The sequence below is a fragment of the Anastrepha obliqua genome, chromosome 3 (assembly GCF_027943255.1).
Source record: "Anastrepha obliqua isolate idAnaObli1 chromosome 3, idAnaObli1_1.0, whole genome shotgun sequence".
Taxonomy (NCBI): domain Eukaryota; kingdom Metazoa; phylum Arthropoda; class Insecta; order Diptera; family Tephritidae; genus Anastrepha; species Anastrepha obliqua.
The window spans coordinates 5,715,051-5,735,536 of NC_072894.1; the positions used below are offsets into that span (position 1 = coordinate 5,715,051).

The 20,486-nt window shown below is 34.7% G+C and overlaps 1 protein-coding gene across 4 annotated transcripts in view; it reads left to right on the forward strand.

Moving 5' to 3' along the window:
* The window catches only part of LOC129240342 (proton-coupled amino acid transporter-like protein CG1139), a 103,125-nt gene extending 82,970 nt beyond the window's left edge, over positions 1-20,155 (forward strand). For all 4 annotated transcript variants that reach the window (XM_054876090.1, XM_054876093.1, XM_054876092.1 and 1 more), the window contains exons 2-6: positions 6,479-6,561; positions 6,821-6,964; positions 18,581-19,393; positions 19,465-19,624; positions 19,707-20,155. In XM_054876090.1, coding sequence (XP_054732065.1) covers positions 6,479-6,561; positions 6,821-6,964; positions 18,581-19,393; positions 19,465-19,624; positions 19,707-19,979 — 1,473 coding nt within the window. In that variant the 3' untranslated portion in view covers positions 19,980-20,155. The remainder of the gene's footprint in view (positions 1-6,478; positions 6,562-6,820; positions 6,965-18,580; positions 19,394-19,464; positions 19,625-19,706) is intronic.
* The last annotated feature ends 331 nt before the right edge of the window (positions 20,156-20,486 follow it).

The following is a 20,486-nucleotide window of genomic DNA, read 5'->3' on the forward strand; positions in this document are numbered from 1 at the left end:
ATTTCACATTCAGAATTAGTTTTTTGTTCTCTAAGTCTTTGTAGGCGCTGCCAAATCATGTAAATGCTGTTCCCTGCCCACACACAAATATGCACATGCATACATACCTCTGTCCGTATGTATATGCATAGCCATTGTGTAGTGAATGAACTTGAATTGAAAAAAAAGATTTGGTAAAAAATAAATAAATAAATAAATAAAGAATGCGAAAGTTTGCCAATTTTTCTCGTTTACGTTTTTTTTTAAGTGTGCAAAAATTTTCAGACATACTAATCGTTTAATTTTTGAGTCGGTTATTTATGAAAATGTATTCAAATGGTAAATAAGTTGCCACAGCTGTTAGGTTCACAGTATTCGCATTAATAAATGCCTTCATAAATATGTACGCGCGTTAGGAAGGCGAACAAAAAAAAAGTAAAAAAAATTAAATAAAAGAATTAAAAAAAAAAATAAATAAATAAAATAAGCTCACCAAAACTATTATTTAAAAAAAAAATGTTTACAATTTTTTATAGTGGCCCTGAAAACCCCCAAAATTAAAAAAAATTATGATTTTCAAATTAAAAGAAAAAATATGAATTTCCTTGTTTTTTATTTTTGGTACTATTTTTTCAGATTTATAAAGAAAAATTAAGAGATTTAATATTTAAACATTTTATGCTAGATTTATGGAAAAGTGTGTGTTAATATTAATTAAAAGAAATAAATAATAAAGCTGGCCTTAGTTTGATCTCGACAAGCTTCAGATTTGATCCCTGAAGTAGCTACCTTTTCTTAACATTAATAAATATTTTTATTGCATTTTTTCCAGAAAGTTTTAGTTTCTAAGTGCAACTTATAAAATTTCCGAATCTCAATTGAAATTTGCTGCTACTGTTAAAGATTTAGAAGTTTCGATTTAAAAGTCACATTTGCAACCCTTAAGAATTTTGTATCGACTAACTGCTACTCCAACTCGAAGACAGTAAAAGAATGTATCGACGTGCTGACAGAACTATCACAGTACTTTGTAATAAACCTGCTCTGGGTGCCGGGTCATAGAGACATAGAATGCAACTGCAAAGCAGATGAACAATCGAGATTGGGTACCACATTACCGATCCAACCAGTCACAGCGAACGTACCTATACCTTTAGCAACTTGTAAGATAAACACACTATCAGTGCTGCCAACAGGCTATGGTCTCAGCCCCTGACCTGTGCAGCTAGTAGAATGACGTGGCCGGAATGGAACTGGCCCGCACAAACCGATTGTTGAAACCAAACTGAAAAAATATGAGAAATCTTCTCGGGGTCCTAACCGTGCATTGTCTGATTGGCAGGCATGCCAGCATACTGGGAGCGCCATATAACGACTATTGCAGAAGCTGTAACGACATCGAAGAAAAAGAGACTATAGAACATAGCTATGCGGTTGCTTGGCTCTGGATAGAAGAAGGTTTAATATTTTAGGAAAAAGTTCCCTTAATAACTTGGCAGAAGTAGCCAATATAAAAATAACAAGTATTGTTTGATATATCAAAGCCACAGGTTCGTTCAATGAGGACAATGTAGAGTGAGGAGAGGGGACAGCCCCGGTGGTATCACAATGGGCCTAGAGCAGGCCTAGGTGTGTCAACCGACAACCACTCGGGGTCAAAATAGTTCCAATTTTTGGCATCCATATACCAATTGATTTTAATCTTTGTCATTTCCGAAATCTATAATTAATAAATCTATAATAAAAAAAACTCATTCTAACAATATTTCTGCTTTTACATTATGTTATCTTTTTAAGATCTAAAGCTCTGGAAATGTATCAGAAAAAAAATATGTTTTTGGAAAATCCTATCCATTGACATATATACGAAAAAAAATCATTTTTGGACCATCCTAATGTGCACCTACTTGCCCATTAACATACATATAGAAATTCATGCAAATATGCAGATAAATTTGTTTATTTATTAACATCGGGCAACTGTTGAATTTTATAAGTAGCGGAGAAAAAGATCTAGTTTTTGTTTGGCTTCTATTCAATTGATAAAAATTTTAATTTCATTTACTTGTTTTCTATTTTTTTGATTACTTTTTTTATATGTACATATGTACGTAAGTCTCTAAATTGATGCTGTGACGCCACAACTGTGAGCTCATTATTCTATTATTTACTATTTTGCTGGTGGTCAGCTGAATTTGACGCATAATAGTAAATGGATGTTTTGGTTAAAAGTTTCTTTTTGTGCCTTTTTGCTCTTCTTCTTCTTTTTTACTCACCACTGGGGCTTTGTTTATGCACAGATATGCTATTTTTTATTTTTTATTTTTTTGTTATTTGTTATTCTTCTAAATTTCTGCGTGTGGGCGGCTTGTTTTTTTGGCATGTAGTTGACCGCCCGAAAATTTCCATTTGCGCTGATTTATCATATATTTTCGCAAACAGATTTTCTTCGACACATATTTTCAAAAAAAAAAAAAAAAAAACAAAAAAAAAGCATTCATATGTCGTAAAATAAATGTGTACATATCAAATATTATTGCCTTTCAACGTCTAGGTACAGTATATACGTGTATTGTAAACAAATACATACATATGCATGCATCTGTAGGATATTCTAAGAAATCAGGGTCGCCTTGATACGTATACGCACCGTATGCCGGCAGCGAGACACAGTGGGAGAAACAGCAAATGAGTGAGATTTTTTTTGTTTATGTTTTTTTGTGCCAAAATGAGTGTACCTCTCATGAGTTGGAGCAGCATTCGAAATGAATTTAAAAGATATTTGAAAATTATGTTCTGCGACAAAAAACCCAAAAATATCTTTTTCGGGCTCTCACATGATTGGTTAAAAAATAAATATTTATAAAATCTCGTAATCCATATTTAGCTGGCTCAAAGTTTGACATACTTTTTCTCATAAGATGTGGCGTGTCATACATACTTTGAAAGGGATAAGAAAATCTTAGGATGTATTATCATATAGTATACTTATACAAGGTGGCGGTCATAAAAATGTCAGCAACTGAATAAATCACACTTTCTAGCGTTAGGTATTTCTGCTATTACGCAAGTTAGTGAGAATATATAATATAATTACCGTTGAATTCTATTAAAATGGGTGTCAAATTTTAGAAAAAAATTGTTTTTGCTTTTTTCTCACTATATCTGTACTACTTATTACATTATTTTTATTTTTTTCAAATACATTTTTTTATTTTTTTATTATTAAATAAGTTTTTTTTATTACTAAATTCTTTTTTTCATCATTAAATAATTGTTTTTTATTTTTTTTTTAATATCAAATAATGTTTTTTTATTTTTTTTATTAATAAATAAATTTTTTATTCTTTTTATTATTAAATATTTTTTTTATTTTTTTATTTTAAATAACTTTTTTCATTCTTTTTAATATTAAATATTTGTTTTATTATTAAATATTTTTTTTATTTTTAAATAATTTTTTAATTTTTTTTAATATTAAATAATTTTTTTATTTTTTTATTATTAAATAATTTTTTTTATTGTTTTTCTTATTAAATAATATTTTTATTTTTTTTTATTATTAAATAATTTTTTTTATTGTTTTTATTATTAAATAATATTTTTATTTTTTTTTATTATTAAATAATTTTTTTATTGTTTTTATTATTAAATAATTTTTTTATTTTTTTTTAATGTGAAATCATTTTTTTCTTGTTTTTATTATTAAATCATTTTTTTACGTTTTTTATTATTAAATATTTGTTTTAATTTTTTGTATTATTAATTAATTTATTTTTTATTTTTTTTTATTATTAAATAACTTATTTGTTTTATTTGTAAATTATGTTTTTTATTATTAAATAATTTTTTTTATTTTTTTTTAATATGAAATAATTTTTTTTTATTGTTTTTATTATTAAATAATTTTTTTTTATTTTTTTTAGCATCAAATAATTTTTTTTATTCTTTTTATTATTAAATATTTTTTTTATTTTTTTTATTATTAAATCATTTTTTAAGTAGCAATTAATGTAGTTTCTCAACATTTTGTAAGAAATTCTTCATTTTTTATGCCCGCTCATATCCTCTCACGCACAGATTTGTTGAATTTCTGAAAAAGTGTTGTAATTTTATTATACCACTCACATTCGATTATTTTGCTCAACTCAGCAAGAGATTTAAGTCTCTACTATCTTACCTGCATCTTCATGATTTACCAAAGCTTATCGATAGGATCCAATTCTATTCTGACCCGAAAATATTTGATTTTATTAGTATTAATTTTTTATTAACTAATAAATTAATAACAAAAAAGAAAGAAAAAAGAAATAATATACCAGGCAAAGCACCGAATTTTTTTGAAGAGACAGCAAATTTGTTCATGAATGCAAGTTTTCTATTGCTAGAATTAGAGATTTCTCCATAATGCTTCCAGTCATTCGGTTATTTGCCTGTCTAACGCATTCTCTAGTGCGTTTCTCTGAATTATTTTCGCCCAGTGTACGTTTTGCGTAACTAATTCCATCGAATCACAACAAATTGAATTAGGACTCATCGACTAATTTGCATATTTTTTTGCCCATTCCAAATGCTTTTTGCGCATTTTTGTGATAAAAAGTGTTATTTTGGCAGATTTCGAACAAATACAGGCTTACGACCACCTTCAGTTTTCGACCACCTACCACAAATATTTTTCTATTATATTCATCACCGTTTAAAACCGATAGCGAAAACAGTTTCTTTTGAGCAGGTGTTCTTTACGGTTAGCAATCGATTTTCGTGGAAGAGGGATTTTCATGCTCCTTCGGACTACTTTTTGGCGTTCTCAGGGTTCAGTAACCTGATAGGAAATTTAGAAATTTGCTTATTAGTGGTTTATTAATCCCCTGATATTTCTTCAATTTTTGTAGTTTTTTTAATTTTTGTTAATTTTTTTATAGCTTGGAATTTAATCATTTAATGATTTCATTCGCATCGTGAGGCCTTTATTTATACTCAGAAAAAGTGGTATCTAGTTGCGCTTTTGGTGAGGCAGAGGATCGGGATCCCCTGACAACCTGCGCTCTACTCCTGGCGGGATGGACTTTGCACCAACTCAGCGAGCGCTGGGCAAGTACACAAACGCGTAAGGTCGCGAAGTCCTTCTGCCCACGTTTGGATAGGAGGCGTTCGAGGGATATTCTCAGGATGACAAAATCTCATCTCTCAAATTTCGTGAGCATCCTCACGGGGCACTATCCGCGGGGTATACCTGCCGTGAGACTCGGAATTATTTGGAGTCCTTTTTGCGCCAGCTGTATGGAGGATGAGATGGAATCATCTCAGCACCTGCTACTTAGCTGCCCAGCTTTCGCGGGACTAAGATTCAAGCATCTTGGTTCTTACTTCTTTTCTGCCCCTGCTGATATAGCAAGTCTTGGTATCAAAAATCTGATGAACTTCATCAGCAGCATAACATCACATATACTCAACCCTCCCCATCCCTCTCCTTTTCGTTCTATCGTTTTTTTTCCTTCACCTCTTTTTCCCTTTTGCAATGGTATCACAAAGGATGAACCAAACTTCTTTCGTCCAAATGGGCCCACTCCCTGGGCAACCACTACCATCTAACCTAACCTGCGCTTTTGCTTAAAAAATTTTATATTGCAAAAAATCCGTTTAAATTTTTCTATGCACTATTCCACCTCAAGTAAAAATAAATGCAATCCGATGCTCTTAGTAACTAGATAACGCCATAAAAAAGAGCTGCCAGTAATTTTCGCATACTTTCGTATCTCAAAAAAAAACAAAAATAGTTTGTTTGGATGATGACACTCTACCAATAAACGAGTGATGTATCCATGAAATATTTTTTAGTAGTCAACTTGAAAGTTTAAAAATTAGCTGTTCACAGGTCCTCAAAAATCTGTCTAAATAAATAAGTGATACTTGAGATAATGGAATATTTAGTTCAAAATGCGACTGCCTCTCAAGTAGACGACGCTTGTAAAGTGCAAATATGTTACTGTGCATTTTTATTTCAAGTGCCAACTCAAGTGTTCTCATTGATTGCAAATAAGTATTGATTTAATTGGTTTATTTGCCGCCTTACAGTCTTATAAATAAAATCCTTACATATTTGCTGAGTTATAAGAATTTTATGAAACGTAAAGTTGGATTAAGAAATTAAGAAATTCTTTGGCCATAGTCGAGACATAGTGCAGCGCATAAGCAGTAGATACACGAATTCACGTGCTTGTACGTATGTGTTCTTGAGTGCAACATTTACGTATTTCGTATCTACATATATTGGCAAAAGAAAAGCCGAAACTTTTCACTCATGAGACGAACGCAGACGATGGACGAAAATTAAATTCGAAGATAAAAAATAAATGTAAAATTAATGATTTGTGCCATAGGCATGTGCGAGTATGTGTGGGCATAGAATGTAATTCAAAAATCAAAATAAAAATGTTTACTTGTTGTATTTGGCTTGAATTTAACGATTTCTCTTTGCTCTATCCAAATATCTTTGCAGAAAATCCCGACAGTATCGGCGAGCTATGACAACGAGACGCACACCGGTTCGAGGAGTAGCGCGATCAACTCGAGTCAGCCAAAGTATGTTGTTTTAAATAGTGACCTTTTGCATACGTACGCATATTTTGCTAAAGACTTATATTTATTGACCAAAAAAAAAAAAAATTAAAAATTAAATATAGCCTTATTGTAGTTTTGGTGGTGGTTATTTTTATAATTTCGTAGTATTTTCGTGTTGTGAATAAACTTGAGATTATCTAATAACATATATCAAAATGTATAAAAACATTGAAAATAATTCATCAACAAACATGTTTGAAATGTACACTTCTTCGAACAGATTCATACGTTCGGATATGGTTGATGTGCCGGCTCAGCAGGCCGCCGGATCCACGTTACCGTTGGTGTTGACGCGAAAAAAAGGCGACGAAGAGGACGTCAATTATAATCCGTTCGAGCACCGGAAAGTGGATCATCCAACCTCGTAAGTACTGCCTGCAAAATTTTATCAAATGTGCTTTATGTTTTACTTTGTGTAAGGGATGCATAGGTTGAGGTTTGAGCAGAGATTCCTCGATACCAGTAGTCGCAAATACTTCCTCTATACTTTTTTTCGGAAGCAAGTAGTTTTTTACGCGATGCCTTTTTCGATACTTTTTTACACTATTTGCTACATGGCTACTTTATAACTATTACTCACCTTAAATGCATTCCATAATGTCGAAGTAGACCATGAAACTTTCACTTTGCTCTTACTTTTTCGTGTTTACTTTTCTTGTAACTTCTACGTATAATTGATTTTGGAAGTTCATATTTTGCCATAGAGAATTATCACTTTTGGAAGAAAAACAAGAAATTTTTCGAGACGGCTCCCAAATGTTAATCGTAGTATTGATGAAGAGAGCCGCTATCGGAATTGTGGAATATCTAATTTGAAAGTAAGTGATTTAGAGGAATGGGAAAAAATTAAACTTTCTTTTCGTGGCATCCTTAGCCCTTTGCGAAATATTTTTCTGGAAAGCAGGAATTAAACTGCCTATCAGGCAAATATTTAGATAAACTTGATTTTGCGTCCATAGTTAATGAGAATAATCGTCCATAGTTAATGAGAATAATCTGTTTTTATAAGGCGATTTCACAAAAAAATGCTTAGGTCTCAAAAAATACGTTTTCTCTTATCTAATTTCTGCTTAGCCTTTGAAGGCTTTGATAAACGGAAAATTAGTTTTCAGCCGGAACATATAAGCCTATTTATGGTATAGTGCGCCCGCTCGTTTTCAGCAGCTTCGAGTTCATCTTGAATAATAAAAAAAAAGATTATTCATTATATTATATATCATAATAAAAACCTTCGACCACACAGCCGAAATTTAATTTTAAAAAGGGGTGTGTTTGTTGACTTTCGTGGCATGAACAATTTTTAGAAATAAAAAGTTGCCTTACAAGCAAAGTGTGACTGTTTCTGTAATAACATTCCGAAAATCTCAAGTTTAACTGACTTTCTGAAAGTATTTTTCTTGAGACGTGCGATAGCACCTTTGGTTTGAAAAAGTGAATCTTGCTTTATAATTTTTATCAATATAAAGAAACAATTGTTGTTGTTATAACAGTAGAAACATTCCCTCTAAATTGTGTATGTCTTTAGTCAATTATAAATTCGCGTTTATCCTATAACACAGAACCGACTGTCGTGGAAATGATGCAGAAACCTTCGCAGATATAACTTCTGTAGAGCTCAACCAGAGAATTTTCGTTACTCCAAATTATTAAAAGCCCCTTTTATTGAGTGAGATAAGATCGTTTGCAAAACTTTTCGTTTTGTGGACTGAGAGATTCCTAAATCATTACGAGCGGCATGGAATCGACTGATTAGGCTCATTTCGTACTGAATCAGTTATTCATCATTGTGGTTTGTTAAGTATTTTAGTAGACCGGTGCTTTACCTGACTGACACAGAAAGATTCGGCAGCAAATATGTTAACTCGAATCCACCCACTGTAGTGGGCATAGCCTGTCCGGTAAAGTCATGGTAGCGATCACCGCCTGAGAATTTTCCTCGTCTGGTAAATCAAATGGCAACCATTCTCGCCACCCTGCCTGGTATGAGAGAGGTAGTGGTTTATTGTGCCAAAATGCTTCCGGGACTACCAGGAAGCTTTTTTAATATACTTAGTTATATGTTTTCCTTTAACTCTTGACGGGGCATAAGCCGTACGAGCTCTTTTAAGTATATTATATAACAATTATCTTTGTATGAATGAGAAAGCAAGCGAATTCGGAAGATAACATAAAGGCAAATACTTCAATTCTATAAAAGCAAAATGATATCCAAAACACTCCTTACTTACACCCCATACTAGACCTTATATGAGGCTTTTTTCCTGGCCTTTTCCCAAAAATGATAAACAATTTTCGTTTTCTTCAAAGATTGTTAAACGCTCGGGACGATATATTTAACGGTTAATTGATATGCATTTTACAATAAAATCTTTGGTTAGGATTAGAGTAAAAAATATCACAAAGGATCAGCAGCGGTCTAAGTGAATTGGTTTAAAGACCAACTAGACTAAAAAATTATCTGATGCAATTAATTAAGGCGAAGTATGGAACATTTGAACAAATATAGTTGAACAAAAATAGGTAGTTTAACAAAAATAGTTCAAAAAATAGTGAATTGTTTTTTAAACATTGCCATAGATTCTGAACTACGTAATTTAACTTGCGTAGGCAAAAGAAAAAAAAACAAAGATAGTTAAACAGCAGTAAACGTTAGGAAAAATCGATAGGCTTGCAAAGCTCGATTAGTTAAACTTGGTTGTGAAAACAGACGTATAAGCTTCACAAAAAATTATTATAGAAAATACTTAATAATAATAATAAAATTATTATAGAAAATACAATTCTAACTAATTTCAGTCGTTTAAATACAATGGGCTTTTTAGCCTGAGTGTTTTAGGAGCCACCAAATCTCCTGGTGCTCCTTGGCTCGACCTCTTCAATTTCAGTCGTACTAAAAACTAATAACTTGACATTTTTTCTAGTGAATCCTGAAATATTTCAGTGGGCGAAATCCCACAAAGTAAGTTTTTGCCGATCATTTGTAAGGGCATCGCTGTGGCACGTACCGTATCTAGAATTTTTTTTATTTTAATCAGAAGTTTTAATATCGTTTGCTTATAATGGTATCCGTAATATGCTTATTCTTTTAATGTACGAAGAAAAATAGGCTAGCAAGTTTCCACATATAAATAGTTTGTGGCTTAGTAAGCATTTTTAGCTCTGGTTTTCTGAACTCAAAGAATATTTGCAATATTTGAATGCAGAAAACCAGAACCCAAAGTGTATTCCAAATATTTTTTTTTGCATGCTCAAAATTCAAAAAGAAAGTAAATATTGTTACGAAATTTATTAAAGCAAATCGGATTTGGTCCAATCTCTGGATTGCGCCCTCACAAAATAGCAGCAAATTCTGTGTCTATGAAAATATTTTTTTTTTTTTCATTTGCTTTCTTAAATTACTGAGATCTGTTCTGGTTTTATGAGGTTAATTTTTAGCAAGTGTAATAATTTCCCATCTACTTGTTGTTGTTGCTATAGTGCCTTCGTTGCAATACTGAATATGAAGATCTTTTGTATCGTCAAAGTTGAAAAACATTAATAGTTCTTGCCAGTTAAAGAGTTATCTGCTCTCTTACAAACAATTTCAGAGTTACGAGATCTCAAAGTCTTATGGCGTTGGCTCACACATACATATTCGGTATTATAGTTACTTATATACTCGTATGTGTGTACATGAAAGACTTCTGAACAAATGGGCGAAAGTTCTCAACATTTTAAGCAAAACAAAATTGTTTAATTAACGCGATTTTTGAGTGACTTCAAGTGACTTTGTTAAATTTTTTTTTTTGCCATTTAACCCTTTCAATACTAACGGGACACATACGTCCCAATGAATGTTTTCGATTTACTAAATGCCAAATATTTCTTTGCATCGCTGTGTATTTTCTTCCCATCAGTTTTTTACGAGATATACCATCAATTATGCTCCTTATGACCCGTTATACTTTGTATTTTTCTCTACACATGTTTTGCATTCGCAGTTAAATCGTAGCACGTGCTAGGTCAGTAAGTGGAAAAACGACAATTATAGATCTACTGAGTGTTCATTACGGGTGGGACAATGTTTTCCCAGGACATTTTCTCAATTCCTAGAAATAATTTCTTTATTTATACAAGAGGACATACTATTTAGATCACTAGTAATAACTTTTCATGGTTAAATATTTTTTCCCCTTAAAAAAAATTCGTATTGAAAGGGTTAAGCAAAGTGTGAAACTTTAACTTACGCGGTTTGTTTTTTTATAGTAAGAACTTTATTTTTATAAAAAATAAGCGAAGAATACTTAACATTCCGAATAGCATTCTGAATACCGTGGTATGCTTATATAAGCAGCGCACCTACATATACGGTTAACGCTCACATACATATGCACAATTTGGCAGAAAATTAATCACCAATTTTGTTTTTGAATCACTTTTCTACTAAATAAAAAATAAATTACTTTCTTTTCCATTACTTGCCTGCGTGTATACTGCAGCAGTCTAGTTCGCAAGTGTCAAATATGATTGACGTAGGACGTCATTTGCAAAAATTAAAAAAATCTTCCCATAGGGTGACTAAGTTCGCGCCACCTTGTGCGTATGCAAATTTGAATTAATTTTTCTTTATTTGCGACCGATTCGGTGGTGTATTGAATGCAAAAGCTTGCGCTAAATAAAATATTATTTGATTGAAGTATTTAGATTGCCTCAATAACGCGAATTCCTTTGTTTTAATTGCTGTTTTGGCAACGATTGTTTGCTAAACATAAATAAAATCTGTGTTGTCCCAATGCACTTAGAAAGGAAAGTAAAGTTTTGAAAAAATATAAAAATTCTGAGAAATACAATCCTCGCAACCCTTGATAAGAAAACGTCAATCAAAAGGCTAGAAAGTAGTCAAAGAGTTCCTAGCCTCAAAACAATGCCAACATCGGCTCTAAATGTTGTGCTGCATTTATTGCCAATTGAGATTGAGGGAATCGTCGATGCTCAAGCCAAACAACCAGGGACACTCAAGTATTAGTATTCCTGGTATTCCTAATACCACTGACTTTTGTGACTCGGGGAAAGCATACCTAGACAGGCCTTTTTCAATTCATTTCCCCTCCAGCGAGGACTGGAAAAATGATCTAATAAATAACGAAAACTGGGTCAGTATATATACTGAGGGTTTAAAACTCAATGATTAAGTGGGAGGTTGTGTATGGCCCAAAACTATAGGCACCAATTTATCATTTCGCTTGCCTGATCTTTGCAGGGTATTCCAAGCCGAAATCTGGGCAATCGCAGAAAGCCTTCTAGTACCAAATAAAAGTATAGTCACGGTTAGAGAAACCTTCATTTACTCCGAGGGTCAGACAGCTCTGAAATCGCTCCTATCACGTAAAAACTCGTCTAAGACAGTAAAAGAGTATTACAAATTATGAAAAATACTTGCACAGTATTTTTCTATTAATCTACTCTGGGTGCCAGGATGTAGTAACAGTAAAGGTAACTCTAAGGCAGATAACTTACCTAGATTGGGCTCCACGCTCTAAATTAATCAGAACAAGATCCACATACCTATGCTCCTGGCAACATGTAAACTTTTAATAGTCAGACATACCATTACTGTTGCAATTTCCAATAGGAAACAGTTACACAGCTGCGCTATTAGTAGACAAACATGGCCCGAATGGAATATGGATCGCTCTAAGACGCTACTCAAATTAAGTGGAAGGACTTAGGACTTTTAGTAGGTTTACTATCTAGGCACTGTCTAATAGGAAGACATGCCAGGAGATGGGGGGGGCACCATCCAATGGTTATTGCAGCAGTGTCAGGATATAGAAGAGGAAGAGACAGTCAAACACCTTGGACCCGCATGTACGGTTGAGACTGCTCGGTTTCGCTTTTCTGGGCAACATTGCGAATGTTGCGAATCTTAAACTAGCCAGATTTTTGAAGGCCACACAATGTTTTAAAGAGGACCAAGTAGAGTAGGGAAAGAATAGTTCCGGTATCCTTCTTGGCAGCGCAAGGGCCCTCTAACTAGCCTAGGTGCGTCGAAGAACAGTCACTTCCCTTAACCCTTACTTTTTTTTGGGGGAACAGAGAGTATTGTAGTAATCAGTTTTCCTATTATTTTACATACAGACATACAAATTGATAATTGAAAATCACTTTTGCGCTCAATAAATCAGCAGCATGCGGCGCGAAAAATTTCTAGCTGCCAATCTTTTTGTCAATGCTCGTTCATTATCTTGAACTTCAAACAGCCATTGCCGTTGAAGCGGTGAAATTACTAACCTCGATCAAGCGTTGCGAGATACTCAAGCAAAAATAAATTGTTTTTCAAATTATACATGCATGTGTATGCGTTTGTAGAAAAAATGAGACCGGTAATTTTCCACTTGAGCAATCGTTTTTATTTAAATCCTACTCGAAAAAGTCACATACATACATACGTACATGCAAAGGTATGTTGTAGATCGCGACACGACGTCAGCGGAAACTTTTTCATGGCGTCTTCGAAAATTGGCACAGAATTTGGCAAGTGTCCTTGGTAATGAGACAAAAAATATTCGGTTAGTTGTCGTTGCCGAAAATAGTCAAATGAGAAGAGAACCGCAGAGAGCGCGAAAAAATGCAGAGCAAAGGAAACGTAAACACAAAAGGGAACAATAAGTACTCATGCATAGGAGTATGCACTTAAATAAGCAATTTAGCCATAAAGGTACATAACAGTTGTAAAAACTAATTATCATGCATAAATGAAAGATATGAACCCTGCAGGGAAAAATACTAGTAGTGAAGCAAAATACTATCAGTTCACAACTTATCAGCTCAACCAGTTCGTGTTCTACCTTTTTTGTATGAGAGAAAGTCGGCGATATACTAGGAAATGCCAACTGTACGGCCATGCTCAGAAAAATACCAGTTCATACTAGTCAAAAAAAGAAGAAAAATCGAGTACAATATGTTTCTAAAATAATCAGCTTCAGGCCAATGATTAACAATATTCTATTTCATAATAAAGGCCTCTTCGACTCGTTAAGCGTTGACAAGTGGCGAATAGATGAAAGCATCTGGTATAAACAGACATTTGCTGGTAGCACTGGAAAAGAGCTGCCAAAAATTACTTTTGTTTGGAAGCACTTAATGAGTACTAGTAAGACCGCATTCACACAGGTAAACATTTCTTGCTTCAACTCGTTACTTGTGACGCTCGTGCTCTGTCAACAGTTTTGGTGTGCTTGTTCTTCTTAATGTTGTTGTTGACTTTAGGCTAAACACTAACAATTGCTAGGTGTTTGAATATGGCGCGCAACACCAAAAGAGAATTTGCAATGTTGAAGCAACAAAACTCTCCCTGTATGAGCGCCGTTTAATGAAATTCTCTTCAAAGATAGTTGGCAGCATTGAAAATAGTGGATTATACTGGTTTTTGAGATATAACCAAACGCACTAGCGGTGAATCTTGCTCCATAACTTTATTGTTGCTTTCACATGCAAATTTTTCACCGAACCCCAACATAGCGAGCAGAGAAGTAGTGAATCGAAGGCACCTATACAGAATTTTTGATTTCTTAAAATTAAATGAAACTTACTTCAGGTTAAATATTTAAAAATTGTTAATAACTTACAGCATAAGTAAATCTTAAAAAAAAAAAATAAAATAAAATAAATAAAAAAAAACCAATGAAGAAATGAAATTTAATGCATTCAGTTTAGAAACTTTAGGAATAATTTTCTGTTTCTTGTTCACTCCTATCGGGCGCATAGGGCCTCGACAATATTCAGCCTGGCGTTGGTTTCGTTAATATACTTTTGACTTCCGACAGGTGATTAGCCTGCCTCTAGAAATAAAATTAATGCTATTTTAATTTCGGACTAATATTTTATGTTTCCGTGCAGCGAAGATTTTTCGTCAATGATCCTTCTTTTATTCAATTGAAGTGCTTTTCTTAATTACATTCCTGGTTCATCAGCGCTGGTAAAGTCATCTATAAAAGGCTGAAATAAAATACATATTTACATTTATTTTGATATACCTAATTTAATATTCATTACCCCAAAACGGCATACACATTTTTTGTTTCTTAATCATAGTACTAAGTTCGCTTTTCACGTCAAACCGCTGTCAAAATCTATACAAATTGCTTTACCGTGAAATATGCGTGAATTTTCATTTGCATTTCATGGCAAAGTAGTACTCAGTTCGCGCAACATGTCAGCAACATGATGCCAGCAACATGATTCCTGCAACATTTTTTCATTCCAATTTAAAATGCACACATCATTTAAAATGGAGCGAAAACTGACGTTCGTTAAAATTGACAAACTGTCTGAAATTTCATCAATCAACAAGTAAATTTACTAAAAAATATCAACTTTGAAAACATAAATCTACCGTTTCTGTATTTTGTGTACGAGTATAGTGGAAAACACAGCAGCCACCACAAAATTGAATAAAGAAGATAAATGAAGTAAAACCCGTTAAAGAGAATTAGTTATAAAGGGTGGTTAAATTACAAGGGCCGATGTTGAATGTGAACCACACCTAAACGTCAACGACACCGTTGGACTTCTTTCTTTGGGGTTATTTGAAAGAAAAGGTATACGTCGATAAGCCAGCAACAATTCAATAGCTAAAGGATTAGATAATTCGGCACATTAACGGCATAGAACCTCAATTATACCTCAGCGTCATCGAAAATTTGGACTATCGGATGGAGGTGTGCCGCCGAGGTCGCAGCGGCATTCCATTCATAATTGAGCTATACCAGTATTATCATAATAAAGAGAAATGGCAATAATTTCCTACAAAAATTATATTTTATTCAAAATCAACACCGTCCCTTGAAACTTAACCACCCTTTATTATTATGTTTATAAATACCTTTTCTTATCAAAATTTTCCAATTGCTTCCGGGCGATTTTTACAATTTTCTTTTTAACGTTTTGTCTCATTTGAAAATCAATGTTGCTAGTAAAGTTTCACGGCAAATAAAATGCATGTTGCTGGCGAAATTTCACGGCTGTGAACTTAGTAGTAGCCTTTAGGCTCTTTCTCCGTCTATGATGCTGTACTTCATTATTATACCGGCGCTAAATATGTTTTTAAGATTTTTGCCGATATAATGCTTTAGAATGAGGAAGTCTGCCATTATTGCAGAAATCTATGAAAGGTAAACCTAACTTTTTATACTTAACATTCTGTATTTTTTTTAGTGATTGAAAATAATACACACACCCCATCATAGTACGTTTTTCCGGTACCACCTTTTCATTCACCTTATTGAAACCTTCTGTAGAGCTCGACCCTCTCGTGGAATCTTGCCGAATCAAAAATCTCCGGCCATCGCGATGCATTGGCGCTTCCATAGACGAGTTTTAAACTTTCTTATCTAAAATGATATCAACTAATTCGCAGACAAATTGATCATTCTACTACCGGGTTTTTTTTCTAGTCAATGACGAACTAGTACGATTTCTTCTACTAAATACTAGTAACTGAATTAGCATATTTCCATACCAGTTAGCTTTTCCCTGCAGGGAATTTCTCAATGTGCATATGTATGAGTTAGCGCCAATCCACCAGCTAAGGGCGATCACTCAACTCTCACACTCTCGCTGGCCGATGATCAAATTTGGCACTGAACGTTTTTGAACTTTGCGCTTTCGTGCTTGACATTTTCATATGCACTTACATATCTAGACTTTCTGACAATTAGCGTCGATTTGCAAGTATTATTGAAAGGCGCCAGAAATTGCCAACTAAATCGGGTTGAGTGAGGCTGACATCATGGGATGATCACGGGCTGCGAAACGATTTTAAATAATGCGGCTTACGTTAATTTATTTCGTTCCTATTTAATTTATCAATTTTGAAATTGTTGTTGTTTTTTCTTTTAAAAGAAGACATGTCTAAATATAAAATATATGTTGTCCATTCCCGTGAATTCTTAAAACATTGACGTAAAGCGTTGTTTTGTACACCTACAAAATTGTGTTTAGCCAAAATATTTGTTTTGTTGGCGCCTATGTCAATTTTGTTTTTTGGCACGATGCCCTTCTTACATATGTATATGTATGTATGTTTATAAATATAGGTAAATATATATATTTTACATACATCCCTGTATGGACGTTTCGCCGAGCTTCGTCCCCAACTTGTGGTGTGCGGCTTCATGCCGCCCTAAATACGCAGAGAGCTATACTTTTACGTCATATCCTCAAGGGAGATGATCTTTATCAGAAGCTTTACATGCCAAAAATGCACTTAGAGTTTTGCTTCTTCTTGCCGAGGGATGCCCGCTATTTTAAAAGTCCTTACCGATCGTTTCCGGTTTAACGTCTACATTTGGACCTGAACCAATCGAATGTTACTTGTACACAAACCAATTTCGCCAAGACAGTCGGATTTTTATATACTTATATGTATGCATATGTACATACATACATAAAAGAATATCCGTCTATATTTTTCAACGATTTTTACCTTGCTAGAAATACTAAATTTTCCAAATCATTTGTATAACCATTTTTAAATAGCTGCTTGGGCTAGGTTATGGTAGGTTAACCTATCAGCTCACTTTTCTAAGATCTTTTTGCCGGTTTCTGGGTCTATCTCACAGATGGCTTGGCCAATATTAGTTTGAAGAAACTTGATTCTATCTCGATTTTACGCATAACACTAATCTTCAAAGCCAATTCACAAGAGATGTTTGTTTTCTGCACATTCAGGCTTGGCCCGGAACTGTTCAAAAAACCCGCACGTGATCGCCGAGATGCCAATGCATCCTCACAAAGTCGCTGTTTGATATGGCAAAGTCCATAAGATGGTAACATTATTGGCCCATTTTTCCTTGAAAATGCTGCTGCAAGCGCCATTTCGATCAACTGTGAGTACTATTGAGTCTTAGACTTGGACTTAGAACAACTTTGGCTACAGCAGACTGGCGCGCCATGCAACACAGCCTTCTCACAACCGATCATTTGCGCGACAAGTTCGGAAATTGTGTTAGTAGCCGTCTTGGTGCTGTCAGTTAGTCACCTTGGAGCTGCAACTCGGTGTCGTTATACTTCATTTTGGGGCCTACCGTGAAGGAAAGTTTTTATGCGAACAGTCCATTAATGCTTTAAACCCTAAGGCGAGTATCGAACAAAACATTCATTAGGTAGAGCCAGAAACTCGCTCCAAAGTTTTGAAACACAGAAGGTGCTATTGAGAATCCAACCAAAGCACCTAGATATATTTCCCGTGGTTCATAGGAGGAACAAATGGCCTCCATGAATGACATTAAATAAATGAAATAAATAATATGCGCGTACACTTCTGTTAGGTGTTTGGCCGAGCTCCTCCTCCTATTTGTGGTGTGCGTCTTGATGTTGTTCCACAAATGGAGGGACCTACAGTTTCAAGCCGACTCCGAACGGCAGATATTTTTATGAGGAGCTTTTTCATGGCAGAAATACACTCGGAGGTTTGCCATTGCCTGTCGAGGGGCGACCGCTATTAGAAAAATGTTTTTTTTTATTAATTTTGCTTTCACCGAGATTCGAACCAACGATTTCTCTGTGAATTCCGAATGGTAATCACGCACCAACCCATTCGGCTACGGCGGCCGCAATGAATGACATTGCGTTGCATAAATAATGAATAAACCAACAATATACCAACAAATTTGAATTTTCTTCATTTTTCTAATCTTTAAAAAGAAATCACTATATGGGTCACCCTGACCTCTGGAGCTGGGTTTGAACGACAGTTGCTCTTCTGAGCGAAGATTATCGTTATAGAAAACTTAACAAGAACCAACGGTTTTCGCAAATATAGGATAAGCAAATGTTTCTTAGTTTCAAATTAGATTTGATACAGTTTGTCCGCTCTTTTCTTTTTTATACCCATTTCGTATCTTCGCTTTTTATTTATACACCAATACACACTTACGTTTTAATAGCGCAATATTTTAAAACATTTACTTACATATTTTGTTTTTCCTTTTCATTACAGCGACATGGAGACCCTAATGCACCTGCTTAAAGGTTCGCTGGGCTCAGGTATTCTTGCCATGCCCATGGCTTTCATGAATGCCGGTCTATGGTTCGGTTTGGTGGCCACCTTTGCTGTTGGTGGTCTCTGCACCTATTGCGTACACATTCTCGTCAAATGCGCGCATATCCTTTGTCGGCGGCGTAAGATTCCCATGATGGGTTTTGCAGATGTGGCCGAGCAAGCCTTTCTCGATGGCCCGCCCGGTTTGAATCGCTGGTCTCGTTTCATACGTTTCATGGTGAATGTCTTCCTTGTGCTCGACTTAATTGGCTGCTGTTGCATTTATCTGGTATTTGTCGGAACAAATGTGAAGGCGGTATTGGATGAGTACATGGCCGAAGCGTTGAGTATACGCTTGTGGATCGTCATCGTTACTTGTCCGCTACTGGTTATGTGCTTGATACGCAATCTGAAATTCCTTACACCATTTTCGATGATCGCCAACGTGTTGATGTTTATTGGCATCGTGATTACATTCATTTATGTCTTTGACGATTTGCCAGCACCCGAGGAACGTGCTGGCATCGTGAATGTTGTGCAATGGCCACTCTTCTTCGGCACTGTGATCTTTGCGTTGGAAGGTATTGGTGTAGTGATGTCGCTGGAGAACGACATGAAGAACCCTACACACTTCATCGGTTGCCCTTCGGTGTTGAACATCGGCATGGGTGTTGTCATTTCGCTCTACACATTGGTTGGATTCTTTGGCTACTTGAAATACGGACCAGAGACACAGGGCAGCATCACGTTGAATCTACCTAAGGAAGACAAGTAAGTTACTTGTAGAGACACATACACCGGAAATGTGAGCCTCTATTAATTGGATATTTGTTTGCTTACAGATTGGCGCAATCTGTGAAGTTGATGATTGCCATAGCGATCTTCTTCACCTTTACGCTGCAATTCTATGTGCCAGTTAGCATCATTTGGAAGGGCATTTCCCACAAGATCTCCGAGGAGCGAAAGAACATCAGCGAATATGCGCTACGTATAGTCTTGGTGGTGAGTGTAGCCTCGAATTGCAAAGCTTTTGCAAAAAATAAATGTATATATGGTCTAAATGTTTCCATCTCTGTTACTTTAGATTCTTTGCGGTGCAATTGCGGTGGCGTTACCCAATTTGGGCCCCTTCATTTCGCTGATTGGCGCTGTGTGCCTGAGCACGCTCGGCATGATCATACCGTCGATCATCGAGCTGGCTGTGTACCACGAGGATCCCGGCTACGGGCGTTTCAAGTGGCGCTTATGGAAGGACATTGGGCTGATTATTTTCGGCATTGTGGGCTTCGTAACTGGCCTGTATGTGAGCATACTCGAGTTCCATGCAGAGTTCAGTGGCGACCATGTTGGCTCATAGACGAAGTTAAATGATGACCTGCAGTATCACAAAATCATAAAGTTAATAATGAAAGATAATAATAATATTATATAATATAATATACATACATACATATATACATATGCATATAGTGTTAGTGACGTAGCGTAGTTTAAAGTTTTTAACACAAAAGGAAAGATAAAAAAACAATACAACAAAAACATAAAAAGAAACATTTAAGTTAACACATTTCAACAAAAACAACACCAACAAAAAAGCACAAAAAGAAAAAACTCAATTTAGAATTATAAGCGTGGAAATTACAATAACATTTAACTAAGAAACAAAACAGAAATCTTGCACTAAAACCAAAAACCTGAAAAAGGAAACGAATTGAACAAATTACCGTTGTAGTTTGTAGCGAGAATGCAATGGGCTGAACTAAAATATGGATTTATCGTAGTAATGTAAGATTTTTATTTAGTTTGTAAAGAGATATATATACATATGTATGTAGAGTTTTAATTTCAGTTGCCGCCCAACCGT